The sequence below is a fragment of the Lampetra fluviatilis genome, chromosome 19 (genome assembly GCF_964198595.1).
Source record: "Lampetra fluviatilis chromosome 19, kcLamFluv1.1, whole genome shotgun sequence".
In the NCBI taxonomy this organism is placed as follows: domain Eukaryota; kingdom Metazoa; phylum Chordata; class Hyperoartia; order Petromyzontiformes; family Petromyzontidae; genus Lampetra; species Lampetra fluviatilis.
In genome coordinates, this window is record NC_136293.1 from 8,866,926 (window position 1) to 8,892,146 (window position 25,221).

Below are 25,221 nucleotides of genomic sequence, written 5' to 3' on the forward strand. Positions count from 1 at the left end.
TCTCTGTGAATGTCTCACTGTCACTGTGTCTGTATTTTTGCACGTCTATTTCCACGTCTTTCTCTCCTCATTTGCCTCTGCGTCTCTCCCCCCCGTCTCTCTTTGTGTCTATCCCTGTGCCCATCTCACTCCATGTCTCCGTGCCTCTCTTTTTTTCTCTGTCCCTGTGATTGTGTCACATGGCATCGTGTCACCAGAGCTCTTTTTCCTCCCCACACTGTGTGTGTACAGGGCCACGTTTGCTTTTGAGATATCTCTGGTTATCAGAGGCACGGTTATAAGCATAGGTAGATTGAATCCCACGTGGCAATGCCTTCCTCTTTACCTCTGTCTGTGACTGTCTCTCTATTGCTTTATAAACGTGCTCACTGTTTTTGTGCAGCGTCTTGAGATGTGGTTACATTTAGATCCAACATAATTCCAAATTGTATCTTTGTACTCTGTGCTGTCAACCCGCCTGCCCCTGTTCAAGTTGAGGCTCAAATCCTTAATTTTGTTTTTGCTCAGCCCATATGCTGACAATCTCTTTCTCTCTTGCGTAAAAATAAATACGCAACCTCCCGATGTGTGGTCCCATTTGGATGCTGTAGGAATATAAATTGCATTGTAATTGTATTGCAATGAACATAGTTCACAAGGGCAGGTCATTGCGTGTCAAACGCACGTATTATATTAAGAGCATAATATAGATTTAGGACTCAAAACAGTTCACCTTCATTGTGATGAAATGAATTGTCACAATTCAGGGTCATGGTTCGATTTAAAAATAGATGTTTTCTCTTGTGGGTGAATGTAGCGGCCTCTAGTGGTGCAGAAGTCACATTAACCCATTACATATTAACAGGGGTAGTAGGTTCACTTGAGAGACACACTAATTCAGGAGGCAACACGTTTATTCTACGACCACAACGGGGTAACTACATAACCAGTAACCACAACGGGACAACTACATAAACGGTAACCACCACGGGGTAACTGTATAAACGGGTCAGGTCAGTCGGCACACTGCCTGACCCACGATGCCGAGCACAAAGACCGGAGACGGAGGAGAAGACGGAGCACGGCGGGTTCCATTCCAGCAGACAGCCCCAATGTGGCCCCGCACCTCCCTTTTATGCCCCCCTTGGCTCCGCCCTCGGCCACGCCCCCTTCTGGAACTCACCAGAAGGTTCTGGGCCCTACACCACGTGTCCCTTCTGTCACCTTTGGCCCACATCCCTACCCTGTCCTGTCACGTGCCCTTGTCAGCCAACCGGGCTGCTACGTCCTCAGATGCCCCCTCTCTGCCAGCCACCAGAACCATGCTCCCCTAGGGACCCTTTCCATGACATAGCGTACCCTGCAGGCAGAGAGGGCTACTACACTCGCAGTTCCCCGCTTTATCAGTAACTGGCACGAGGCGCCGTAGTGATAGGCCTCGGTAAGGTAAGGTAATTTACCCTTTTTACCGGGCGACGACGACAACGGTGATCACTCTTGTTTCACGGCAGGGCGTCGCGCTCGGATCACAGCGGCTGCGTGGACGCCGTGCGGAGCAAGTCGTCGTGCTCCCCGCTGGCGGGCGACGGGCTCGCCGCGAGCAAGGGCTCGCACGGCAGTGGCGACGGTGACGTCTGTGGCGGCTTCGACCATAGGGCCAAGTCGGCTCCCCCCGGCCTCCCCGGGAATCTCCACGAGGCAAGTGAAGAGGAAGATGAAGAGGAGCGGTTCTCACCTGGGGAGGTGCGAACCTGCTGCTACGTTTCCATGGCCATTGCTAAGCGCACCCAGGCCGTGCTGTGTTGTTACAAAAACGGTCCCAGCATGATTCGTTTCGAGAATAATATTAATATTTATTTATATTGGAGGAATGTGATGAGCTATGAAGCTCTTTTTAACAGATGACGCAGCAGTTCCATGGGCCCGACTTCTAAAAAAATACCACCCTTCAGAAATTCTGTCTTCCGCGTTGACTCCATGACGGTACAACAGTCTGGGTGAAATCATGCACCTCTCTTCTTAAATGGAGCCACAAGGCCCACTTTAAGCAGGCTGCCCAGGCCAGTTGGTATTGGCATGGTCCACGAAGGCTACCTTGGAAATTCAGGCTGAGCCCTCTTGCCCGTGTTCACTTTTCGGGCTGGCTCAATTCCCAGTGGCTGCATGTGATGTGCAGGTGTGGTTCTCACCATTGATCAATTAAATTTCGATTTAAAGCTGTTCGTGACTGCAGGGATTCATCTTCTTGGTTCTTTCGGTAAAGTCACGTAGAAGGGAAATAATATGTTGTATTTTTATTATTTTATTATTTCCCTTCTACGTGACTTTACCGAAAGAACCAAGAAGAACATTGATCAATTGTATGATAATGCTTTTTGTGGTTCTTCAATTGCCTAGGAAAGCTTCAGGTGAGCTGAATTGATATGAAACTCAAGGGACTGTGATGGCTATGCTATATATATGGGATGCGGTGAAGCTTCCCAAGGTAAATTAAAGACACTTAAATAAACAGTGTGCAATCCACTAACCTCATCTCTCAGGTATTAGATCACAGCCATGTTGCCACTATACCTGGCAAAATGTAATATCCCAGTTTGCTTCTTCTATTCATTATGTAATAATACTGAAATGTATACGCAACTATGATTCATTTTACGAGTCAGTCACCATGGGAATGAGTGTAGATTCAGGCAACTACTAAGACTAAGCAATGCATCCATCGTGTTACACTCGGGAACGGCCCTGGAAGAGAAACCACAGAACTCTTTCCACTGTATCTTCTGTTGCCCCCTCGCCACTTCATACGTGCTGTCGCAGGAAAGATTTACCACGCATCAATCATTTGATATATATATACCCTAGAGCTGGGCCATCCCCAATTGAGCGAAAAAGCAAATTTATATGATGGTTTTTATTTTTGTGCAGTCATTGGTGACCGGGCTGAAAGCATAAAACTCGCCGCGCATGAGAAAACTCAGTCCTAATGTCAGGTGGGAGACTGGGATTTCGGTTGCCTGTGCTGGCTCAATGCTCCGACCACGAATATAGCGTTGGCGACCCCGTGCCAACTTTTTAAAAGGCACGTGTGAGGCCACTGTAGAGACATGCACTACCTCTACGATAAAAGAGACTTGGGGGAAAAACAAAAAACTTTAGTTACAGATTGTTCGGAATGCGAAGCGGTTGAATGGCGAAACGTCCCCAAAGTGCCGTGAAGCAGGAATGTATTTTGGTTAAAATGTCTTCTAATGCATTTTTTTTTTGCTGTTGAAGCTTGGAAATGAAACTTTGCGCAGATTTTGCCCTTAAAAGCGAATGTCGGGCAATGCGCTCTGCATAATGCGGAAACGCATCGCTACATCTAATTATCTTAACTGTAACCCCCAAACGTGCACATTACCTGCAACCGGATTGTTAAAATATCATAATAACTTCTGTTCCTTCAAAGCAAATATCACAGATTTCCGTCATTACGAAAATATTCTCATCTTCTTAAATCGAAGATTTAAATATGCATTCAGAGGTGGTTCAGTGGCTAGGGTATTATATCACTGAGCCCGTCACACGGGTTTCAGTTGTCCGTGATTAAACTGGGTTCTCAAGTGTTTCAAACCAGACTCAACAATGTATAAAAAGCACGCATTTATTTGTGCATTATGCCAGGAACTATCAACGTTTCCCTGAATATGTGCATTGTGGTCCTCTTATCTTTGGTCACCATCAGTCGCATTTGATCGAATGTAACCAACTGGTGACTGATTTTCGTGGTGATCTAAGACATGATGACTACAATTAATTTATTCAGGTTTTGCCGATGGTAATTGCATATGTGCAAAAGGCTGCTTTTTATTCATTGTTGCATCTTATTTGAAACGCATGCTTTTTCAGCCTGCACTTTTGTTGTGCTACAATGGGATTTTTTCCATCATACACAGACCTGATTGGCAAGTGTTGCATTTATGGCCTCAGCCTAATAACACATGAATCAACTCATCATGTTAAAATCGGTTAATTCACTTTATTTGGCAAAACAACATCAGATCTGAGAACTTAATTTATGTTGAGTGCCAATGGCATGGCCACTCTCTAAATAGGATAAGAGACAACTTGAAGGGACCTCACAAGCAGTTTTATAACATCACCTTCCACAGATCGGCCTCGAACGTGGATCGATGCGCCACTCTCTGAGAGTTTGGAAATTGATTCTTGGTCTCATGACATGATGCCAATACCACAGTTGGAATTAAATTGGGAATGAGACAACAAAGACAACAAGCAAAACATAACAACAGGGCTTGGGATTATTTATTTACGTCGGCAATAATTTTTTTCTAGGAAATTGCTCTCCGTGCTATTAGTGTTTGCGGGCGAGCCCTTAAAGGTGAGCGGGGCACTTTCTCATTATTACGTTCAAAGGCATTCATGCAATAGCTCCTGTCCCTGGGATGAAACTTGGGGTCCAGTTTGGCCAAATTGAATGGGATTAGACATTAAAGAAGCAATTCATTTTATTTTTTGAATCTACTCTTTTAGTGGCTTATTGCTGGGATTTTCGGAGTTAAAATAGTGGCAGGCAGCCTTTCGCTTTTACATTTTGTCATTTCCCAATCGTATTATGCTTTTGCTGTTAGCCTCATGCCATGAGACAGTGTTCATTTGGGACTCTCGCAGAGTAGTGTATAAACCGGTTAGAGTATGACCAATTAAAGCACATTTCACACAACGATGGAGATGTTTTCAACAACTGACGTACCGTATTTATATGATTTATTCCACAGGGGGAATGTTCTTCGCACGGAAATGAAATGTATATATTTTTTCTGATACTTAAAGCCAGGATTCGAACTCACAATCTCAGTGTCTCTGACCCCTGAGCAACCACAGGCCACGTCAAGCCCTCTCCCTTTTTTTAAAATCCTTTATATTAAGTTCACTTGCTTGCGCGCTTACGACCGTGCAAATCTTTCGGTCGTTTTTTAACCCACTTCCCGTCATCCGATCGAGCTGACATTTTGCACACAGACTCGTTGTGCGTGACAATTTATTTTCGTGAAAATTTGTTTCCAAAATTTTCCACTTTTTAGGAAAAAAAAAAATTTCATATTTCATTTAAAATACCAATGTGATAAAAATGAAACTCTTACTCAAGAAAAACAGAAATGAATAATAAAATAAAACCGATGCCACGCATATAAAGGATTTATAGTGAAAAACTTTGTTTTTACGGGTTAATTTTATAACGTCCAAATACACTGCTCCCCCTAGGATCCTGGGAGGCACGGCTCGTCCCCGGAGCCCAGCGACTACTCCGACGATTTCAGCGACGAGGGCAGCACTCCGGGGAAGAGGAGCCCCGTCTCGTCGGTCGATGAGGAGGTGGTCGAGGTGGACGATGCACAGCTGGGAGACGACGTCCCTGAGGAGCTGGAGGGTGAGGGTTCAGGCCGGGGGCTGGGGTGGCAGCGGCCAAGGCGACAGTGACGGGGGCTCGATAAGAGTAGAAATGTATTTGCGGAATGTCACGAAAAAGAGCTTCTATATCTCAGCGAAATCGGGCTTGCAACTTTCGATTTGTGGAATGGCTATGCAAATGTAACAGCAAGACACTTCATTGTACAAAGGTAGAAATAATTCCTGTTATCTATGTGTTTTTCGCAATCATTACGTAAGCCGTGCATTCTGCACTTTTTGACATTCATATTTGTTCGTTTTTTTGTTCATCCTGGGCTTTTGTGCAGTCCACACACACACAATAAGCTGCCAATAGCCAGTGTCAGAAAAAAAAACTCAGTCAATCGAGATACGCAACTCATTCTTTCTCCGATAGGAGGTAACATTTATTTCCATGGGAGAAAACACAAACACAATTCCGGCCCACCACCCGAGTAGCTGACAGTGGGAAGGGGCAGACAACGGAAGCGAAGATCCTAGAGCTTTTAACTCCTGATGATGGCGGCCTCCAATAAACCACCCCCCCTCTCCCCCTCCGCGCAGGTTACCAATGTAAATGTTACGTTGGATTAGCGGTGCTTTGTGCGCAGATTTGCGGAGCGAGTCCCGGCTTTGTGGCACCCAATTATGGGAAGTTGAAGCTTGGCATTTTCACTCGGATCCACGAGAGGACTTATCTCGGCGTGTCGGTGCAGACGAGCGACGTTGGAGAGATGTCTCCGCGGCGGCGCAGGGGCCGGCGAGAGATGAGCCTTATTGGTTTAAGATGAAAATCAGCGCTGGTTTTACCAAACAATTGGCTCAAACTGACCTTTTGCAACTGAGAGAGAGAGAAAAAAATAATTGGAAATAAAGGACTTGCAGATAACGCTGCCCCGCTCCTTATTGCAGCGACGGTGCGAGGGACGGCTTTAGCTTTCGCGGCGACAGCCCTCGTGACCGACTTTCATTTGATGCCACCACCGCTGGCAGGTGTTAATTATTTATATATCTATCTATCCGACCTGCGTTATCTTGCGTCGCCACAAGATAGTTGGCTGTCAGTGTGCAAGCGAAGGTGCAGAAATTCATTTTGCTTCCTTGTTTCCTTGGACTGAGGCCAGACAGATGTAATGTTTTTCGTCCAAGCCTGAGCTGCCTCGACCAACGAGCAAATTTACCACCACATTCTTTAACCGATGAGTGCTTTAATACCTTTAGACATGAGCTGTGGTCCGGAACCACGCTTTATCTAATGGCGCCGCGCCTTGGCAAAGCTTAAAGTACTTTTTTACATTAGATTTGTGCGGTCCAATGTCTCGGTGATTAATGCCCATGCCTTTTCTCGACGATAAAATGGGAAAATGGTTCTGCGGGGTTGTACTTTGCATAAGACTGTCACGCCATCAAGGCCATAATGCCACGGCGTCCACATTGGGTCCTCTCCTGCCGTCCATCCCATCTTTGTGCTCTCGTGTCCACCTTCATCTCTTATTCGTTTGATTATTATTAATGCCCAATATATTTTTTCCCTCCCTCTTTACTTCTTCCCTCGGCCACCTTTAACTCGAAATGCATTCAGAGGCGCGTCGTGTCAGCGTGGCCTTTTATAGGTGTCCCTGGTGTTAGTGTTGCATTGCCGCTAGCCCGCCTACTCGTGCGCGGTGCTTTTTGTTGTTGTTGTTGCACGCTTGCTAATAGAATTTATCACACCGAGGCCCGAGCTGAGATTCTGCAGAAATGCCATGGGCATTGTAAAGTAAAGCTTTCTGTGTGATAAAATAAATAAATAATTGCGTAGACTCCATGCTATTAACGTGGAAGAGAACCGCGCCTACAATGGCGTCAGCTGACTCATCATTTAAAATGCGAAGCGAACACTGTGGCTCAGGAGACTTGTAGATATGTACCTAGGGCTGCGTGCGCCTGGGCTGTCAGATGTCAAAGCTTCGTTAGCGAGAGGAAAGATTTCTCGTCTAGTGGTATGCCCTGGTGATGTTGTACAGCTGTTTGGTTTACTTTCTCTATTCATCCGTGTGCTGATATCACATGAGCACATTTATTAAATCTACTTGCAAGGAAACGTTCAAACTTGTACGGGATAGCCCGGGACACACAGCCTGCGTGTGTGTGTGTGGCTGCTGTTGAGATAAGAGTTGTTCATTTTTTGGGACTGCCGTGTTGCTTTAAGCAAGGCTTAATAAGACGACACTGGAGAGGAGCCGCAGGGACAATTTCATTTTAGTTCAGATTTGCAGATGCTACAGATGGCGTTTACACCCTCACTCGCTTGTTTAAGAGCGCATTGTCCCATCTGGCATTTGCTCTTTTTCTTCCTTATGTTGCTTGATGTTGGCGTTCCATGCCTGAAATGGCTTACGTTCGGTAGGTTGGTATAGATTATGGAGCTGGGTAGGAATATCGGTTGATAGGTTTATAGGTAAGTAGTAGGGCGGATGGGTTTTTTTTAGTTAATTATGTGGGTGCATAGGTAGGTATGTAGTTTGTTGCATAGATAGGTAGATAAGTATGTAGGTCGGTTATAAGTATGTCGGTGGGTTAATAGGTATGTGTGTGGGTAGGCAGGTTTACAGGTTAATAGGTAATCAGGTAGGTGGGTAGAGTAGGTAGGCAGGTTTGTAGGTAGGTGAGTGGGTAGGCACGGAAGCAAGTAAGTAGGTCGGTGGTTACTTAGCCAGATAGATTTATGGGTAAGTAGGTAGGTGTTTAATTAGATAGGTATGCAGATACAGGGGTAAGTTGGTAAGTAGGTGTTAGTTAATCGGGTAGGTAGGTGGGTGGGTCGGTATCTATCTGGGTATGTGAATTAGTATGTAAGTGGGCAGGTAGGTATGGATATAGATAGGTAGGGAAGGAATATAGGTAATGGGCTAGGCAGGTAGGAATGTTGTCAGATATCCAGCGAGGTATGTGGTTACATACATCAGTAGGTACACAGATAAAGAGGTAGTCATCTTTCGATTACATCGTGCGTGTTATCCAGAGGTTAGCGTGAGATGTCTCAGCCCAATCCGTGCGCTTGCCTTTGCGGATATTGCAGCCGCGAATTTACAATCCGATCATAAAACAAGTTCCCAGCTGGTGGGGACGCTATCCCTCTGATCACTAACAAAGTGCAGAGTAAGGCTTTGTACATTTATTCTCGTTATTTGTTTCTTGGTGTTACGCCGCACGTTTAGCGAGCTGTTCTGCGTACTCCCGTGGGGGTCGGGGAGCCGAGGGGGATGGGGGGGGGGCTGCAGGGAAATTCATGAACGGACTCCGCGCTGGTATCACCTTCGCTCAAACGAGTGCTGGGTCCCCGGTGAGCAAAACGAGCCACTGTGTGGAAATTTACACGTTCGTTTCGCTTTCAACCACCACCACTGCCCACCCCCCACGCCAAGTTGTGCAGTCTCTCCAAGTGGTGCTTATTTTAGAGAGCCCAGAAGCATGACAGTGACGATGACAATCATACGGACAGCAATGATCACCATGATGATATTCATGATATTGATGATGATGTTGATGACGATGACGACGATGAAGACGGTGATAATTATGGTGGTATTGATGGATATGATAACGATGATTTTGATGATGAAGTGATAAAGACGATGATAATATGTATATTAATTGGATGAATCCACGAGTACACTGGCAGTTGTGGGTTGGAGGAAAGAAAATAAAACGGCACTGTTTGGGGGAAACTTACCCCCCCCAGGTTACTGCCTAACGTGGCAATCAATCACTCAAATCCTTTCCTTTTTTAGCACAGTCCGTGTTAAGTCCATTGCAGGAACAAAATGTTTTTTTTTGTGGTCTCAAGGGTATCCTTGGGTGTAAACAACGGCAGAAAATCCTGCGGATGAAGCGGTCATTAGAGCACAGAAATGAAGTCAGGAACGCGCGCTGTGCATGTGTGTGATGGTGCTTGGCAGGTATAATCGTATGCAATGTTTGCTAATAGAAATAACGCGTCTCACCTAAGGGGAAAGTGTGCGGAGCGCGATAAAAATAAACACGCACGACGGTAATTGATGAAGATTAATCGGTAGGCCCTGGTGGCTTGGAAACACAGTCCCTGATTAATGAGTCGCTTGCATAAGATAATCATTTAATATCTATAAGTGTTGTGCGTGTGTGCGCTGCCGTTATATATGTGTGTGTCTACGAGTATATATAAATAGATCTTTTAATTTAGCAAAGAAACTTAATTATGCGTTGTGCAAAATTAGCAGTATGTTCAGCTTAGGTATGGTAATCATTTCATAGTCACAATTTAACAAAAATATTTTTCTCTCTTGATGTCGGTTGAATTTTAGGAATTGCGTGAGTGGTTAAAGTCACTCGTGCAGCGATAAATCATGCAGGTTACAATTTTGTGACATCTTGCAAAGTGCATACTTTTTCTTGACATTTGTTGTGTTTTTACTATGAGCCGAAATTGGCGTTTACGCTATGACCCTCCCAAATCATAAGCTCAGCACCAAATAGGTCAATGGTCCTGTATCGGATGAGATTAAAGTTCTGTATTGATAAGATTATATTCATATATCGGATGAGGTAAGAGTTTTGTATTGGCTGAGTCATGGGATTTGGGTTTTATACCAGATGGGTTTATGGCTCTTTATCAGATGATATGTAGGCTCTGTATTGCATAGGCCACGATTTCTATATTGGATGAGATGTGGGTTCTGTATCATAGAGGCTAATATTTCTCTATAGGATGGACCAAAGGTTCAGTGTTATTTTGGTCAAGGGTTCTTTATCTGATGAGATAAGGGTTTGATATCAGTTTGAGTTAAGAATTATGTTACAGATGAGATGAGTGTTATGTATGAGATGGGTCAATAATTCTGTATCAGATCAGATGTGGGTTCTGTATTTCATGGGTCAGGAGTTATCTATCGGGTGTGACGAGGCATTGAATATCAGAGGAGATGAAGTTTCTCTATCACAGGTACGTCAGGGTTTCTGTGTCGGCTCTGACGATGGTTCCACATCGAGACAGAATCACTTGGTCACGACGTTGCTCTTTATTTCCACCCAAAACCCCACCAGGCAGCTGCGAGGAGGCGGTCGAATACGCGGACGATTTTGAAGAGTGCGACGATGACGACGATGAGCAGCTTGAGCTGGCGGTGAGCTGCGCCCGCTCGGCCGTGGGCGCCACTGAGGCCGGCGGCGGTGACAGGAGCGCGGCCGCGTTCGCCCACGGCGACGGGGGGAAGGAGGGAGGCGATAACGACGAGGTCTGGTCTCAGACAAACAACCTGCGCGTTCTACGACAGCACTGCATTGGTAGGTGAACCGGTAGATAATGTTCTATGGCGCCCTCACGCGAGTTCTATTTTGTGGGAGGCGTCATCACCGTTAGAATGAAGGTTGAGACAAAGGCAGCTGGGCATATGTGTGTGTGTGCACGTGTTGTATAGGCCGGCGGTTAGCGTGCTGCGCTACGAACCCGGCGGACCGGGTTCGATTCCTGCTAATGGCCAACACCAGTGACGATTATCTGAACTGGTTCTGGGCCTTCCCGAGGTCGACTCAGCTTCAAATGAGTACCTGGTGCGGTGTGTAAACATCGCCACTGGGGAGGCAGAGTCAGTCGGGCGTGGTGCTGGCCACCCACCCCCTGGTGGACCGTTCTGGCCTTCATAGGTGCTCGCTAACAGCACTTGCCCCAACAGTCTGTTTAAGGTTATACAGGGGATCTTTGTTTTGTTTGTGCAGGCCACACCTTCGTAGGGTTGCTACCTTTGTTCACTTTAGACCAAACCCGGGCATATTTCTCAGTCAGCCCAGCTCAATCGAAACTGGGCATTATACTGTGATAACGTTAAACACAATATCACCAAGATCTTGGTACAAATCAATTGATGCCACCCGAACACTAAGATGCCAATTTCCGGAATATATGGGACAAGGCCGGACAAGTGGCCACCGTAATACACCTGCCTTGTCACTCCAGTGCCACCTCTAACTCGAGCATGTTTGATGATCATCACAAGAAGAGGGTTTTAAAAAAAAAGACAAAGTTTCAAACGTGTGTCAGACATCCCTGGACACACAGGTTAGAGGTTACGTACCTGTACAACTGCTGTAATATAAATGTCTTCTATTCATCCAGGCAAGATACTGCATCTCAAGACTTATACAGGAGGGGTATGCATTGAGATATTTACCCGATTTAATTTTTAACAAGTTTTTTCATCCATTTAACTATTTATCCAGGAGAGCATGATTGAGCAATAATACTTTTTTCTTCAAGAGGGCCCTGTTTAAACATGATTGGGTCAATTTCTTTGTGAGTGATTTTGTGTGTATGTGTGTGGGAGGAATCCAGAGTGTGTGTGGACAACTCCAAAGCACGCAAATGAGAAGGCAACACCTGAACTGGGAACGGATATTTTATGAAATTATAATCTCCCAGCGATTATATGAATTGTCACCAATGGGGTGATTATTAACAAACAAAAAATACTTTATTACCATCATTTTTGTATGTTGTCTCGTTTCATCTGGATGGGCAACGACCATGCATGGTGTTATAGGATGCGGGGTTGCGGGCAACAGGGCAGTACAGAAAAGTCGATTGTTGTACCATTACTTTATGCTCCCTCGCCTATGCCACCCGCCTTCAGCGACCCGCACTGACCAGCGTGGTGAAGTATGGCCGAATAACCTCCCCCTCCCTCCCCCCCCCCCACAAAACCGCGTGGTGTCAGGGAAGGCCTCATCCAGCAGCGCACTGAGAACATGGGCCATAGACCTGTACAGTACTTATTTACATTTTTACACAAAGTAAATTTTGGTGGAAACCTAGGGCCTCGCCAAGATGCATTTTCACACCCACACCTGCCAACCACATATCACGACTCAAACTACCGCTGTATCCCTCGCTCGTGAGAAGGGAGCAAAGGCACGGGGGGGGGGGAAGGGGGTTTCAACGGATGTTGCTCAAGGCGGCGTGTGGTTGGCGTCCTTCATGTTATTTACGTCGTCGCCGGCGCAGTTTGTGCTTTGCGATCCACTCAGAATGCTAATCGGCCGACGCCAAAGAGAGAGGCAGGAAAGTACCCCGCACCCTCAAGACTTTTCATCTCGTGAGCCGCTCACACGTGGGCTCTTCTTGGTTTTTTTTTCAGCAGAATAAGTACGCTGAGTGTCTGTTGAGATGTAGGCGAAATGTCGCATCAAATTTCCCTGTTTTTTATTTCAATAAGTTGCGTTACTTTTACCATTTTCAAAAGATTGGAAATGTTTCTCTTTAATGGCCATTACTTGACTTGTGTACTGTCATTAATGTATCGTCTTTTGCAGTGGAATCTCAATTAGAACTGTGTGTGATTGGATAAAATTTCTCACATATAGCCTATAATAAATAAATGTATCCTTTTGCGAATCCACTGGTGGATCATTGCTTCCCCCACACCGTGTTTAGCCACTGGGGTTGTTTGACCATACTTCGCCAAGCTGGTCAGTGTGATTTGCTGAATGGAGCACCCAGAACCCATTTGGATGTCACTTGCCTCTCGCGTTGGCCACAGCAGGTTCATCGTAGAATGAGCTGAACACTCAGCCAGCGCATGCATAGCTTATTTCACATTTAAATATATTAACTCTGCTCTAAATACATTTATCCACAAAAATATAATTACACGTCCCATTTCGTGTGTAGGACGTGGATTTTTTGGGAGGACGTATGCATTTGTATCCATCCTATTTGTGAATGTTATTCAAATAGACATAATTTGCAAAAGGAAAAAGAACACGGGGAACCAGATAACGTTCTGGGATCGCGTCAAATCAGGGTGCTTATTTCTTCGTGATGAAAGGCAACACGCTGGAGGCCAGTGAAGGAAAGCAGAGGCTAATCTAAGCTCTTTTATTTGCTTTTTTACGCATTACATGATTGGGCCAACTGCATGCGTGTCGCTGCGTGTTGTCCGCCCGTCCATATATTGACCTGTTTTTGGGAGAAAGGCGCGTGTGAAACGATGTGGATGTCGAAGATAATTGTGCGACCTGTCGAGAAGATCCAAGCCCTGCGTGGAGTGTGGAGTCTTTGAGTGTGGGAGGAAGACAGGACGGGGATGAGGGAGGGTGGGTGGGTGAGTGAGTTCGGTCGGCTGTCGCGAATAAGCGTTCTTGTCATATGTACCGGGTGGTCCAGATGTCTTTTTAACCCCCATTTCACTCTCTAAAAACGTTATATTTTTAAGGAAAGCTTATTGAAAAATGTATATGCAAAGGAAAGCAATGTTAGGGGGTCAATCAGTTGTGAGTCACAAGGCATCTGGGCCATCCTATGCAACAAAAACATTGCAAAGCTTACAATGGGATGATGATGGTCAGAATCGGTAAAAGCTATAATTTTATGTCAGCGCATTTTGCGGTAAGCGTGGCACGTTCTGTGTTTGCTTTCGTCCGTATGTTTTATTGTTTTGCCAGCAAATATTTCCACGGGGGTATTTTGGCGCTCAAATGACCGCGCGAATTCAATTACTCGCTTCAGACATCGTGTTCCTTTTGACATGCGTGCGAGTGACACACGCGGGCTCGCTTTCCATCGCTCTCGGCAACATCCCTGTCCACGCTCCTATCTCGGAGGTTACCGATGACAAGGAATCGCAAACTGTGACAATAATACGGGAGGAACAAAGAGTTTACAAAATAAATTTTGTACAAAAAAAAAAACCTCTAAATTATTTTGTCGGTCAATATACTTTGAAAAGGAAGCAGCTCTTGCCGAAAGGAGGCTGGCCAAATGGGGAGATTACAGCGAGATGTATCGATCGTCGAGACTGAAAAGAGAAAGGAAAACGGGGGGAAAAAGAGGGCATCTTGAGCCCACTGTTTGCATGCGGGTCTGACTGTGAGGCTCTGTCCTCCCTCGAAAGTGGCACACACGGGAGTGGCTATCCAGCTCAGAGCCGGCGCGCGAGGCTTGCGCCAGGAGACGGCAGTTTTTGTCGAAAAGTGTAGTAGTCATAGTAGTAGTAGAGTTGTTATTGATATTAATGTTTTTAATTCTCATCCCTGTTTAAGTAGCATTATTTCAATGAATAAATCTCCCCCCCCCTCTCCCAGACCCCCCACTCCACCGCCCCCTCCCCTGGCATTATCAGACATCTCCACTGTGAAGCACGTGTGTGGAAGCTGTGTTGTTTGTGAGTGTTTGTCGCGGACAGAAATCTTTCATGCACCATTCCTCCCATGTAAAGCAAGACTGGACCCCAACGAAAAATAAATACCTATTAGCTCACGTCCTTAAACGAGAGGCTTGCGCCAGGAGACGATAGTTTTTTTCGAAAAGTATAGTAGTCATAGTAGTAGTAGAATTGTTATTGATGTTTATGTTTTTAATTCTCATCCCTGTCTGAGTAGCATTATTTCAATGTATAAATCTCCCCCCCCCTCTCCCAGACCCCCCACCTCACCGACCCGCCTCTCCCTGGCACTATCAGACATCTCCACTGTGAAGCGCGTGTGTGGAAGCTGTGTTGTTTGTGAGTGTTTGTCGCGGACAGAAATCTTTCATGCACCATTCCTCCCATGTAAAGCAAGACTCGACCCCAACGAAAAATGAACACCTATTAGCTCACGTCCTTAAACGAGAGGCTTGCGCCAGGAGACGGCAGTTTTTGTCGAAAAGTGTAGTAGTCATAGTAGTAGTAGAGTTGTTATTGATATTAATGTTTTTAATTCTCATCCCTGTCTGAGTAGCATTATGTCAATGCATAAATCTCCCCCCCTCTCCCAGACCCCCCACCTCACCGACCCCCCTCCCCCTGGCATTATCAGACATCTCCACTGTGAAGCACGTGTGTGGAAGCTGTGTTGTTTGTGAGTGTTTGTCGCGGACAGAAATCTTTCATGCACCATTCCTCCCATGTAAAGCAAGACTCGACCCCAACGAAAAATAAACACCTATTAGCTCACGTCCTTAAATACGTTTTTATAGGAAGATGAAGACTTGAAAGTCCAGTCATGCGTGGCTTCGTGGCATGCTATTGATGATTTCACTTGCAATGCCGTAATATAACATCGGTGCAGTGATGTTTGTGCTGCTTGATGTTGAACAAGTCTTACATTGGTTTAAAAGTATTTTTTTTTTATCATTAACAAAGCTTCAAAATCATATTGAATAACCAAGAACACATTGTTGAAAAGAGCTATTTGTTTCAAAACATTCAAACTTAAGGGTCTAAATTATTACTCTTAGGTTTTTTCGGTAAAGTCACGTAGGTAAAAATAAATAATAATAGATAAAAATAATAATAGAAATAAAATAATAAATCACGACGTTTCGGAGGCAACACAAGTCTCCGTCATCAGGTGGGACCGTCACAGCTAAATGTACTGTATCAAGTGAGGCAAAATTCCAAGAGACAAGCTCTTAAATACAAGTTAAGGGGGAGGGGGGAGGGGCTTATCTGAATGTGGTAGCCAATGAATGGAACGTGTTGGGGGGGTGGGCGGGGCTAAAAGAGAACAATAGGTGCACTTGGGGTTGTAACCGGTGTTGGCTGACAATCCAAATACAAAAACAGCAGTACTGTTAAACGCTGGGGATGTCAACACTCGGTAAAGTAGAATAGTACCTGTCAAATAAGATGGTCCAAATATGTGTGGTTAAATATTTTTTACATGGTTAATAACATCTTTTAAATGATTACTCAGTTTGTACCCATCATCACGGTTGAAGTTATGTCTGTGTTTGTATATCTGGATGGCTTCGTGTACAAACCTTTGCTGGTAGCCAGAAGAGTATGAATCCTTGCAGTCACGAAAGCTTCAAATCTAGGTCTAAATTATATATGGCGGTAGCTTTGGGACCTCTTCATCCAGCAGTGGATAGTCAATGGCTGTTGATTAGATTTCAGAGAACGACTTATACAACTGATAGCAACATTTATTAAGTAGGTTGTACCGTGCATGAAAACATTAATTTTCCGCATTTAAGTTATGGTTTCTAATCTGGTTTTAATTAACAAACTTTAATTACCATCATGCAGGGCTCTGTGAGATTTATTCTTTTTTTATTTTGAACGTGCATCTCTAAAGGCAGCACAGCAGTTTAGCAAACGGAGTAGAAAGTTGAACTTTTTACACAGGCGTTCATTGTCACCCAAAACTGAAATTTTCCCATAACGAATGCTATTTTTGTATAATTGGAAGTACATTGATAAGTGGTGAGTGGTTCATCTCGCTGATTATAATTATCACAATGTAACACAATTTTTGTTCCTGGGTAATAAGTGGTATTTTTTTATTGCTTATTCCTAAAAAGTATAAAAAATGGCTATTATTCCCCACAAATTTTGCTTTTGTGACCAGGACTTTATGTGAACGAAAGACACAAAAGCACACATCTTCTCATTGAAAAAGGTACATTTCAAAATATCACTGTCCTGGTCACAAAAGCAAAGTTTTTGGGGAATAATAGCCATTTGCTGTACTTTTGATGCATAAGCAATTAGGAAACAACACTACCCAGGAACACATTTGTTTTGTTACACAGTGAATGATTTAACACGAAGGCTTTTAACACATAGGCAAATCTGGCTGTCCGCCTAATGATGCTAGTTGTTATTACTGACGAAACGTCGTACTCAGATTATAAATGTTGTGGATTTGCTCTCCAACACACCGGTGTGCTGTATTAGTAACGAAATGGCATGTTCTGTTTACGTGACAACCCTTACTAATTGGCTGTGTCGGATGGTGGCGGGTTTAACGACACATTTATATTTACACGCTCTTACTCAAAAATCTCTATTATCACTAATTATTGTTGCAGACATGTTTTGCTTTCCATCCCATCTCCTGTCTCTTGAAGCACGTACTCCGTGAAGGATCGACCATGTCGCTTGCTTAAGGCCAATCAAACACTGCCTAATTGCCAGATCCAAATTCTTTTCTCGTCCGCTATGCAGAACAACCCGGCAAACATTCAGAGTCTTTGTTTAAGCGAGCATTAACCTCCAGACGGCGGGTCTCTCTCAGTGCTCGCCGATCGGGTTTTTAGCTAAAATCAATGTCATTAAGGATCCCCGTGCTGAACCAAAGCTTGTCGGTGGTCTCTTCAAAGTCAAATTGGAGACACCTTGTGCTGTCTACGCCCTGCACCGGGAAAATGCGGCTAACCATCTATGGGAGACTGCGGCATACATTTGCCGGTTGAGACTCATATTCATCCCCTGAACATCTGCTCCCCCACACACAAATGTTCGGCAAATATTTGTTTTATCCCGAGGTGGAAGTAATAATTGCTCCTATCAGTAACGCCTTTGTTCCTTCTAAGGGTTAGGGTCCAGGATTAATTTGTTACAAAAGAATAAAAGGTGCGCGAGATGCTGCTACCGCCGCCGCGGTGTGATGGTCGGCATGCCGGACGTGCGATCCGCAAGTCGTCGGTTGGATCTCCCGTCGTTGCCATCGAACAATCGGGCAGGTTTCTTACACCCTCTCCCTCGCCTCTGTTCACCCTGCAGTGTGAGTGAGTCCACCACAGTCGAGCGGCATGTCGCGTGGGTGGAGGGGGGGGTCGAGGGTTAGGGTTACTTACCAAAAAAAAGGGGTACAAATCTTTTGGAAGGGGAACTCATCTTCAAGAATATTGGTTTGAATAACATTCGTTACTCATGGTTATTTATATTGGATTTTCCCAAGCACCAATATTCTCGAATATTTCTTCCTTAGCTGGAAGGAATATACGTTCCCAGTGGGGGAGCCGGGTTTTCGAGCGGGTGACCGTATATTCTCTCGCATCGGGGGCCTCGGCAACGTGGGCAGCGCCATGCGGGTGGAATCACCCTTAACTGCAGCCGCTGTGCAGTATTTACGCCCCGCCCTTCGAAATGCATTAACCTGTTCACCTGCATCGCTCTCTAGACGCTGACTCGGCCGTCAGATTACAACAAGCAAGCGGCCGCACACTTTGTTTTTCCCGGTGTGCCTGTGTACGCCGCTCGGCTCAGTTCTCCCGGCGATGTCCAAAGTTCCCAATTTTTGTAACTATTTTTTTTTATTTTACCAGGGAAGGCACACTGACCTAATACAGATTTTTTTCAGAAGCGACCTGGCCACAAATGATAGCACAACGAAGTGGCTTATCACGTGCAAATTTACAGCAGCCAAATACTCTAAACGCATGTTGATTCTAAATGTGGATGGGGAAAACCCGGAGGACCCGAAGAAAAATCCACGCGACCACTGGGAGAGAGACACGCAAACTCCAAATATACAGCAGGCGTCAGCATCGAACCGACGGCCTCCTGTAGACCATGCAAGGTAGTTAACATCTTGCCATCGTGGCGGAGGGGAGAGCAGGTAAAGAGATTGAATTAATGCCCAGGGGCATCAGGGTTAATGTTGGACTGCGGGGTCCTTTGCGACTGATATTATGTCATTAATCTTCCGCTTCTTTGAAACGGCTTTACAAGCCATCGCTGCCCGTGGACACGTTTAAACGACAAATAAAATACGCATGCAAATTTATACGGTGTAAATTGACAGCTTTGTCACCAATTAAACTGTACCCGATTCCATAAATTTAATTTCCTCGGAGCTGCGTTGAAAGGTTTGAAAAAAAAAACATGTCTCCTCCTCGAGCAACCACAGCCAGTGTCAGAATGAATTGTGCTCCCCCTGCGAGCAATAATAAAGACTAACAGTTTAATTTGATCTTAAGCAAACTGCACGCACAGATTCACAGATAATGTATACTTACAGGAGGTCAAAGGACCTGACAATTATCGCGTAATGTCAGATGCAAACTCCGATTATACAAAGCGTAATTTAGTGCATGAAGCCATACATACGTTTGTATGAAAATTAAGTTATCGCTGTCTTGTTTGACAATTAAATTTCACCATGGTGGGAACGGTAGTAAATTAATCAATAAACATTTTCTCCATCTTTAATTAGTTTAACAAGACAACAATGTTGTCCCTGTGCGCGTTTGTGTGTGGGTGTGCATACGCATCTCATTATATATCAATGCAATCCGATGCCTGTGTTTAAATAATAAGTTGAGCTCATAGAAAGTGTCTCAGCACTAAACTAGCAGAAGGGTATATTTGTGCAAATGAAAAATGCATCCCAACCCGTAGCGGCGTAACATTAATTGCTTTTCATCCCACGCCAAACGGTTTTGATGTCGCCCTCTGTCTCTCCCCCCCCCAACCTCCCTCGCCCCATGATGAATAATTTACAAGGGCTTGCTCCCTACTTGGAATTAAAATGAATATAATTATAATAATATACAAACAGGCTGAATAATTACATGAGGAAGGAGTCCACTGTCATCCGTAAGAGTAATATTCTCAGCTTTTTTGTCCGGGCACAATTAGAGGCCTTGCCTGCGTGAGTCCTTGACCTGAACCCACTTAGATCGGGGTCCCTGAATTGTCGCGCTCTGTGCTTATTCCCATGAAACAGCCCGACTAGTTTTTGTTTGCTCCTCTTAACTTACACAATTTGCTCTGTCGGCGGGGTGAAGTGTGTCTGGCCAGCGTGGAAGTGCAGACAAAAATCTCTCTCTCGCACTCTCTGTAGCAGAGGCCTTTTCTGGCAGTCACGGCATGAGCAAGTAATTGCTGGGCTGCATATTTTACTTTTTCAGTTCAGATAAGTGGTGCAGCCGTCGCATGCGCAGGCGGTGCAACTGCACACAGGCCAGAGGAGCTCAGGTACTGGATTACGAAGAGGGGAGGGGGGAATTTGACAGGCGGGGGGGGGGGGGGCACATTTCATTCCTTGCACCAGGGTCCATGCCAATGGTGCTATACCACTGGCTCGCACCCAAAACGCGAATGTGATCAAACAGCGCCCTGCGAAAACAAGACAATTTCCAACGTGGTCGAAGCAGAAACGTTTTCAATTGTGGGGGGGTGGGGGGGTGAGTAAAAAAAAACGGCGATCCAAATTACAACGGAGCTCCCATGAATAATTAATCCTGCGGATTAACTTTTATTTTTTGGTCGGGCCTCTCGGTCAGCCGAAATGGCGCTAATGTCCCGAGCCCGCGTCTAAAGGAAGGGGTTTAACCTTCGCTTGGCTGCCGATCGACCGTGAGGGTCGGCTGATGAATGTGGCTTTCAGCGCTCGCTGTCCACGGACCACTTCGGACTTACTGCCCCACGGGGGCCGCTAAATCTTTCGGTGCGCGTGCCGCTCGGACCGATACAAAAACCGCCTAGAAAAAAATAAAGTTTGTGGTTTTCAGATGTTGCTGTGAATGAAATAAAAACATTTCTCTCTCTCACTCTCCCAAAAACAAGTTATCTCTTTTAGCATTGGTCATGGGTTTGTTGATCTTTATCGGGGTTTTTTGTTGTTGTAGAGGATTCCATGTGTATTAAATAAACGGCAGTGCTTAACTGTAGATGTCAGGCCTTGGATTAATAATAGTAACAGTCAAAATAATAAATAATGTTCATAGTTTATAGCCCATTTCAATTCAATGCTGGATGGAGGCCTCCCCCATACCTTGACGGTCGTGGCGGTTCTCTAAATGCATTTCAGTCATAATTTGTGAAGGGCGGCCCAGGACCAGTTCAGATGCCACCCGCCAATGGTGTTTGCCATGGCCAAGATTCAAACTCAGGTCTCCAACATTTTTAACACAGTGTGCTAATCACTGAGCTATTGCACCTCCCATACAAACATTCATCATTCATCCCAAAGACACCTCAACTATCCGATGTGCCTTTCTACTGTCTGTCCAATTTTTTTACTTTTTGAACTCCATGCAAAACTCCACAAGCAACATCTGACTATTGCTTGCTGAGTAAATCAAGTCTTGGCAGGTGGAGTTCACTCTGGTGTTTCTCCATCCCCCGAGTGTCTCATCATAGCGGGCAGTGGGGAAGCTTTGAGGCTGCGATGCTGTGGGCCCTACTGCCGATGTGAGGTGTGTGTCCCAGCGCACCCAGTGTGATGGATCGCGTGTGTCTGGGTGTAGCGGAATCCCGTGTTAGCGTCATGGCACGCGGTCCACAAGCAACCCTTGGTGGGTTTTTTTCGCTCGAATTCCACCGCTAAAAAATTCCATCGCGTGCCGGACTTGCACACCGATCGGGCCGATATTTTACTGCATCCGGTAATTGAAAATTTTAATTATACCATTAGCACGATGTTCCCAGTTGTGTATTGGAGCTGCCACAATTGAATTATTTTCCCTTTTCTCTTTTTGCACGAGCCATCAGTTCCAGCTCACGTGCTGCGTCGGCGCTCGGCAGCACAAGCCGCGCTTAAAGTTACTGCTGACGCGCGGCTAATTGGTTCTCATCCTGCGTGCACTGAGATGGTCGCATAATGCAACCCGCCCTTTTGCGGCGCGCAAAAAAAATGCAATGACGAAAAAATTACCCAACTTTGTTGTAAAAATTGCAACCGCTTATCCTGTCCGAAAGCGTCGCGCGCATTTTCATCGGGCGACAAGGGCATTGTGTGCGACAATCGCACTACGTGACATCACGCCGCTCGACGACGAGCCGTGACCCGAGAACCCCAGACGCAAGACTCCCTCCTCCAACCTGCTCCCTCCCCCCCGTCCGTGGAAATTACACGCATCACTCCCACATGCGGATGCCGCTCCTCCTTCTCGACGGCGCCTCATTGTCATGGCTAACGACTTTCGCCCACGCTGCATTCGCCGATTACTCCCTCCCCCCCTCCTCCTCCTGGCTGGCGGGCGCTACCTCTCTAACGCCCCAGCGTGACGCACGGCCACAAAAGTGTCAGCGCGTGGATTTAGAATGCGAGGTCCGGGCCGGGATGTCCTTGCTTCGCCCTTGTTGCCGCTGCTCGCCAATGCCAGTGGCTTGTATGTCCGCCTCTGGCCATGCAGCCAACCGTCCATCCGTACATCCGTCCATCCGTTCGTTGGCTTGTCCATCGTCCGTTTGTCTGTCCTCACTGTTCCGAGACTTTGCGAGGGCGTTGCTGCTTAAGTGGCGTGAAGGAGATTGAGTAGGGTGGGTGGATTTCGCAGGACAAGGGTATACCTGAGCTGCTGCTGATGATGATTATAATCATCACGCACAATCCGATTCAAAGCAAATCACGAAAAATGCTTTGAATTGGATTGTGCGTGCTTGTGTCCATGTCGGAAAGCGTGTCCTTTTTTTGGAGAATAAAAAAAAAGTTTAAATTGTATGATGAAAAAAATGCGTTTATTGACATTTCCCTTTGATTTTATTTTACATACGCAGCTGACAATTAGGCAAATATATTTTTCCATTCATCAATCACTTTCCACACAGGCTTTTGCTTCAAGTTCTTCGAGGGTCTACTGTCAGCTTTGCCACGGTCTCGTACGCAGGCTTGTGTTTTCTTCCATGGCATTTAAAGCACGTGTACTGACATTCACATAACCACTGGCATAGCACACCCAAGCTGTGAGGACCATTCCAAAATAATAGTCCAGTATGGCCTTCTTGTTTTCCTTTCATCATAAAACCAAAATATTCCCCCCCCAGTTGTATCCCAGTTGTGCTATCGGTGTCAACTGACGAGACGAAGCAGGAGTTTGAAACTACTTCGTGTGAGAGAATGGCCCACAAAAGCGGATAACACAGAGCTACCTACCCGCGAGAACTCTTCAAAGCAGTTGGGGTGCAGTACTTTCCCACCCACCCTGCTCTAGAGAGAAATGTTCCTTGCGTGAGAAGCAACATTTATTGCAGAACCATTGGTGACCGGACTGGGATCATCCACTCACTGCACTCGAGATCCTGGTCTAGTAACAGGTAGCTTCCTGGATTTTAACCCAGCACCTCAGTGGTGCCAAGCTCAAGCATGCTGACCTCTGAACCACCAGCCACATCAACTTGTTTGTTGTCCTATTGCTTCAAGAGCTTCCCCGTACGACTGGATGGAAGCTATTGTAAGAATATAAAAAAAAATGTGAACAAAGTTTAATGTATGCCTGGGTTAGGTTTAAGCTGTCTCAAGCAAAACATTGGAAAGAAGATTAAGTACGCTCGGTACACCACTGACCACTCGTGCCATTTTCCTGTTGATCCTGTGACATTACAAGTGCGGTCCAAGTATGGGCACGGTGGTCGAAGTATGCAACTCCCTTTGGTAAGAGGAGCCACATGGCCCCACGTTAGTGAGCCCTGCAGCCCCGCTGGTACTGGCTTGACACCAGTACGGCTGCCATGGTCCACTTGTCCACTTGGCAAATCGGGCAACTTTGCTTCCCTTGTCCGTGGGAACCTTGCATACCTTTGCGGAGTTTTCGCCCGAGCATGTGGAAATCCATTCAGCTATAACAACCACATTGACGTTAGCTGCAAACTCAAGCTTTCCTGGGATCAGGGAAGGGGTGGAAACAAAGCCAAACCCCCCCCCCCCAAAGCTCATGGGTTAAATGTTTGTAGACTTTTACGTATGATCCCCATTTGAGATGCGTTCAAACGTGGGCATCAAACATTTACGTTTTTCTGACTCATTTTTTTTTAACGGCTCAATATAAGAGTGAGTTTTGCAGCTGCTTGTAAATGCACCTTGATATATGACCGGCAATGATGCCGTTTGTTGGTAATGGAAGTGGGCGCACGATTGTTGCTGCGAGGCGGCAATCGTCGGCCGATTGTAGATAAATTGGTCACCGCACAAAGATTTAACGGGCACCTAGGGCTGTCCATGTGGCTTTGGGGGGCGGGAGGGGGATGATGATGCTGTGTCAGAGCTCTGAAATGCTGTCGCTGAGATCCTGGATTTGAATTTGAGTTTCAGCCACTCATGAGTAAACGGGGCCTTTCTCAACCCTGGTCATGATTGACCGCACACCAAACCCACCATCGCAGCCATATATATATGCTTATTTGGTTTGCCACTGAATTGTGATCATTCTTGCACGGAGGTTTAAATGATCGGTTTGACTGCCACGCAACAAACATTTCTGCACAGCAGAACACATAGAAGAGCGGTACCTTTTTAGTGTGCTAATAAATGACGAGGTCATCTCAGAAGTAGTTCTGTGTAGCCTGGTTATTCTGACCGTTTGGTAACACGTGCTTACCCATTGCTCTGGGAAATTCCCACGTGAACACTTTGTCTCAGGACATGCGTTGGGACTTCTTTCGCACCGCACGTGGCCATCCGTGCTAATCGGAGGTGCGGTGGAAGCTAATCGACACGAAACTGATTTGCGTAAACATGGCAATTTAAAAAAAAAGACGCGCAAAAATTGAAGGGGGGGGGGGGGGAAGAGTAATTCCTGCCATGGGTTTTATCTCACGACACCCGGCAATGAGCTGCGAAAACAAATGACAACCGTCAAAGTGTTTTCTGCAGGGGATATAAAGGATTTGCTCTGAACCAGTTGGGATTTTCACTCGTTACTCAACTCGATTCCATGTCTTGAGAACCACACCATTGTACGTTTGATTGCCACGCGACAAACACAGCGAGCAGCAACACTGCAAGGCGGTGTTGCTGCTCGCTGCAAGAGTTCTGAATGGAAAATGTGTTTGTCTCATGACTTGACACTGGTAGCGCAACCGGAATATCATTTGGAGAACAAAGAAAGCAGAAATGTAACTTAAACAGAGGCTCCGCGATATATATTTTTCTTTTTCGATTTAAAGCTTTCGTGACTGCAGGGATTCATCTTCTTGGTTCTTTCGGTAAAGTCACGTAGAAGGGAAGTAATAAAATAATACAAATACAATTTAAAACGTAATAAAATAATTCTCACGACGTTTAGGCCACAACACAAGCAGCCGTCCTCAGGTGAAGACCAGGTCTGTCGAGGAGACAGCGTCTAAATGAAACACCACCACCCTT

The 25,221-nt window shown here is 45.7% G+C and overlaps 1 protein-coding gene across 2 annotated transcripts in view; it reads left to right on the forward strand.

Annotated features, from left to right (window-relative positions):
• Positions 1-25,221, forward strand: part of LOC144937490 (uncharacterized) — a 75,405-nt gene that overhangs the window by 10,434 nt on the left and 39,750 nt on the right. The window contains exons 6-8 of one of the 2 annotated variants that reach the window (XM_078864735.1): positions 1,491-1,722; positions 5,245-5,410; positions 10,474-10,713. In XM_078864735.1, the coding sequence (XP_078720861.1) occupies positions 1,491-1,722; positions 5,245-5,410; positions 10,474-10,713 (638 nt within the window). The remainder of the gene's footprint in view (positions 1-1,490; positions 1,723-5,244; positions 5,411-10,473; positions 10,714-25,221) is intronic. The other variant, XM_078864736.1, reaches the window with a different exon arrangement.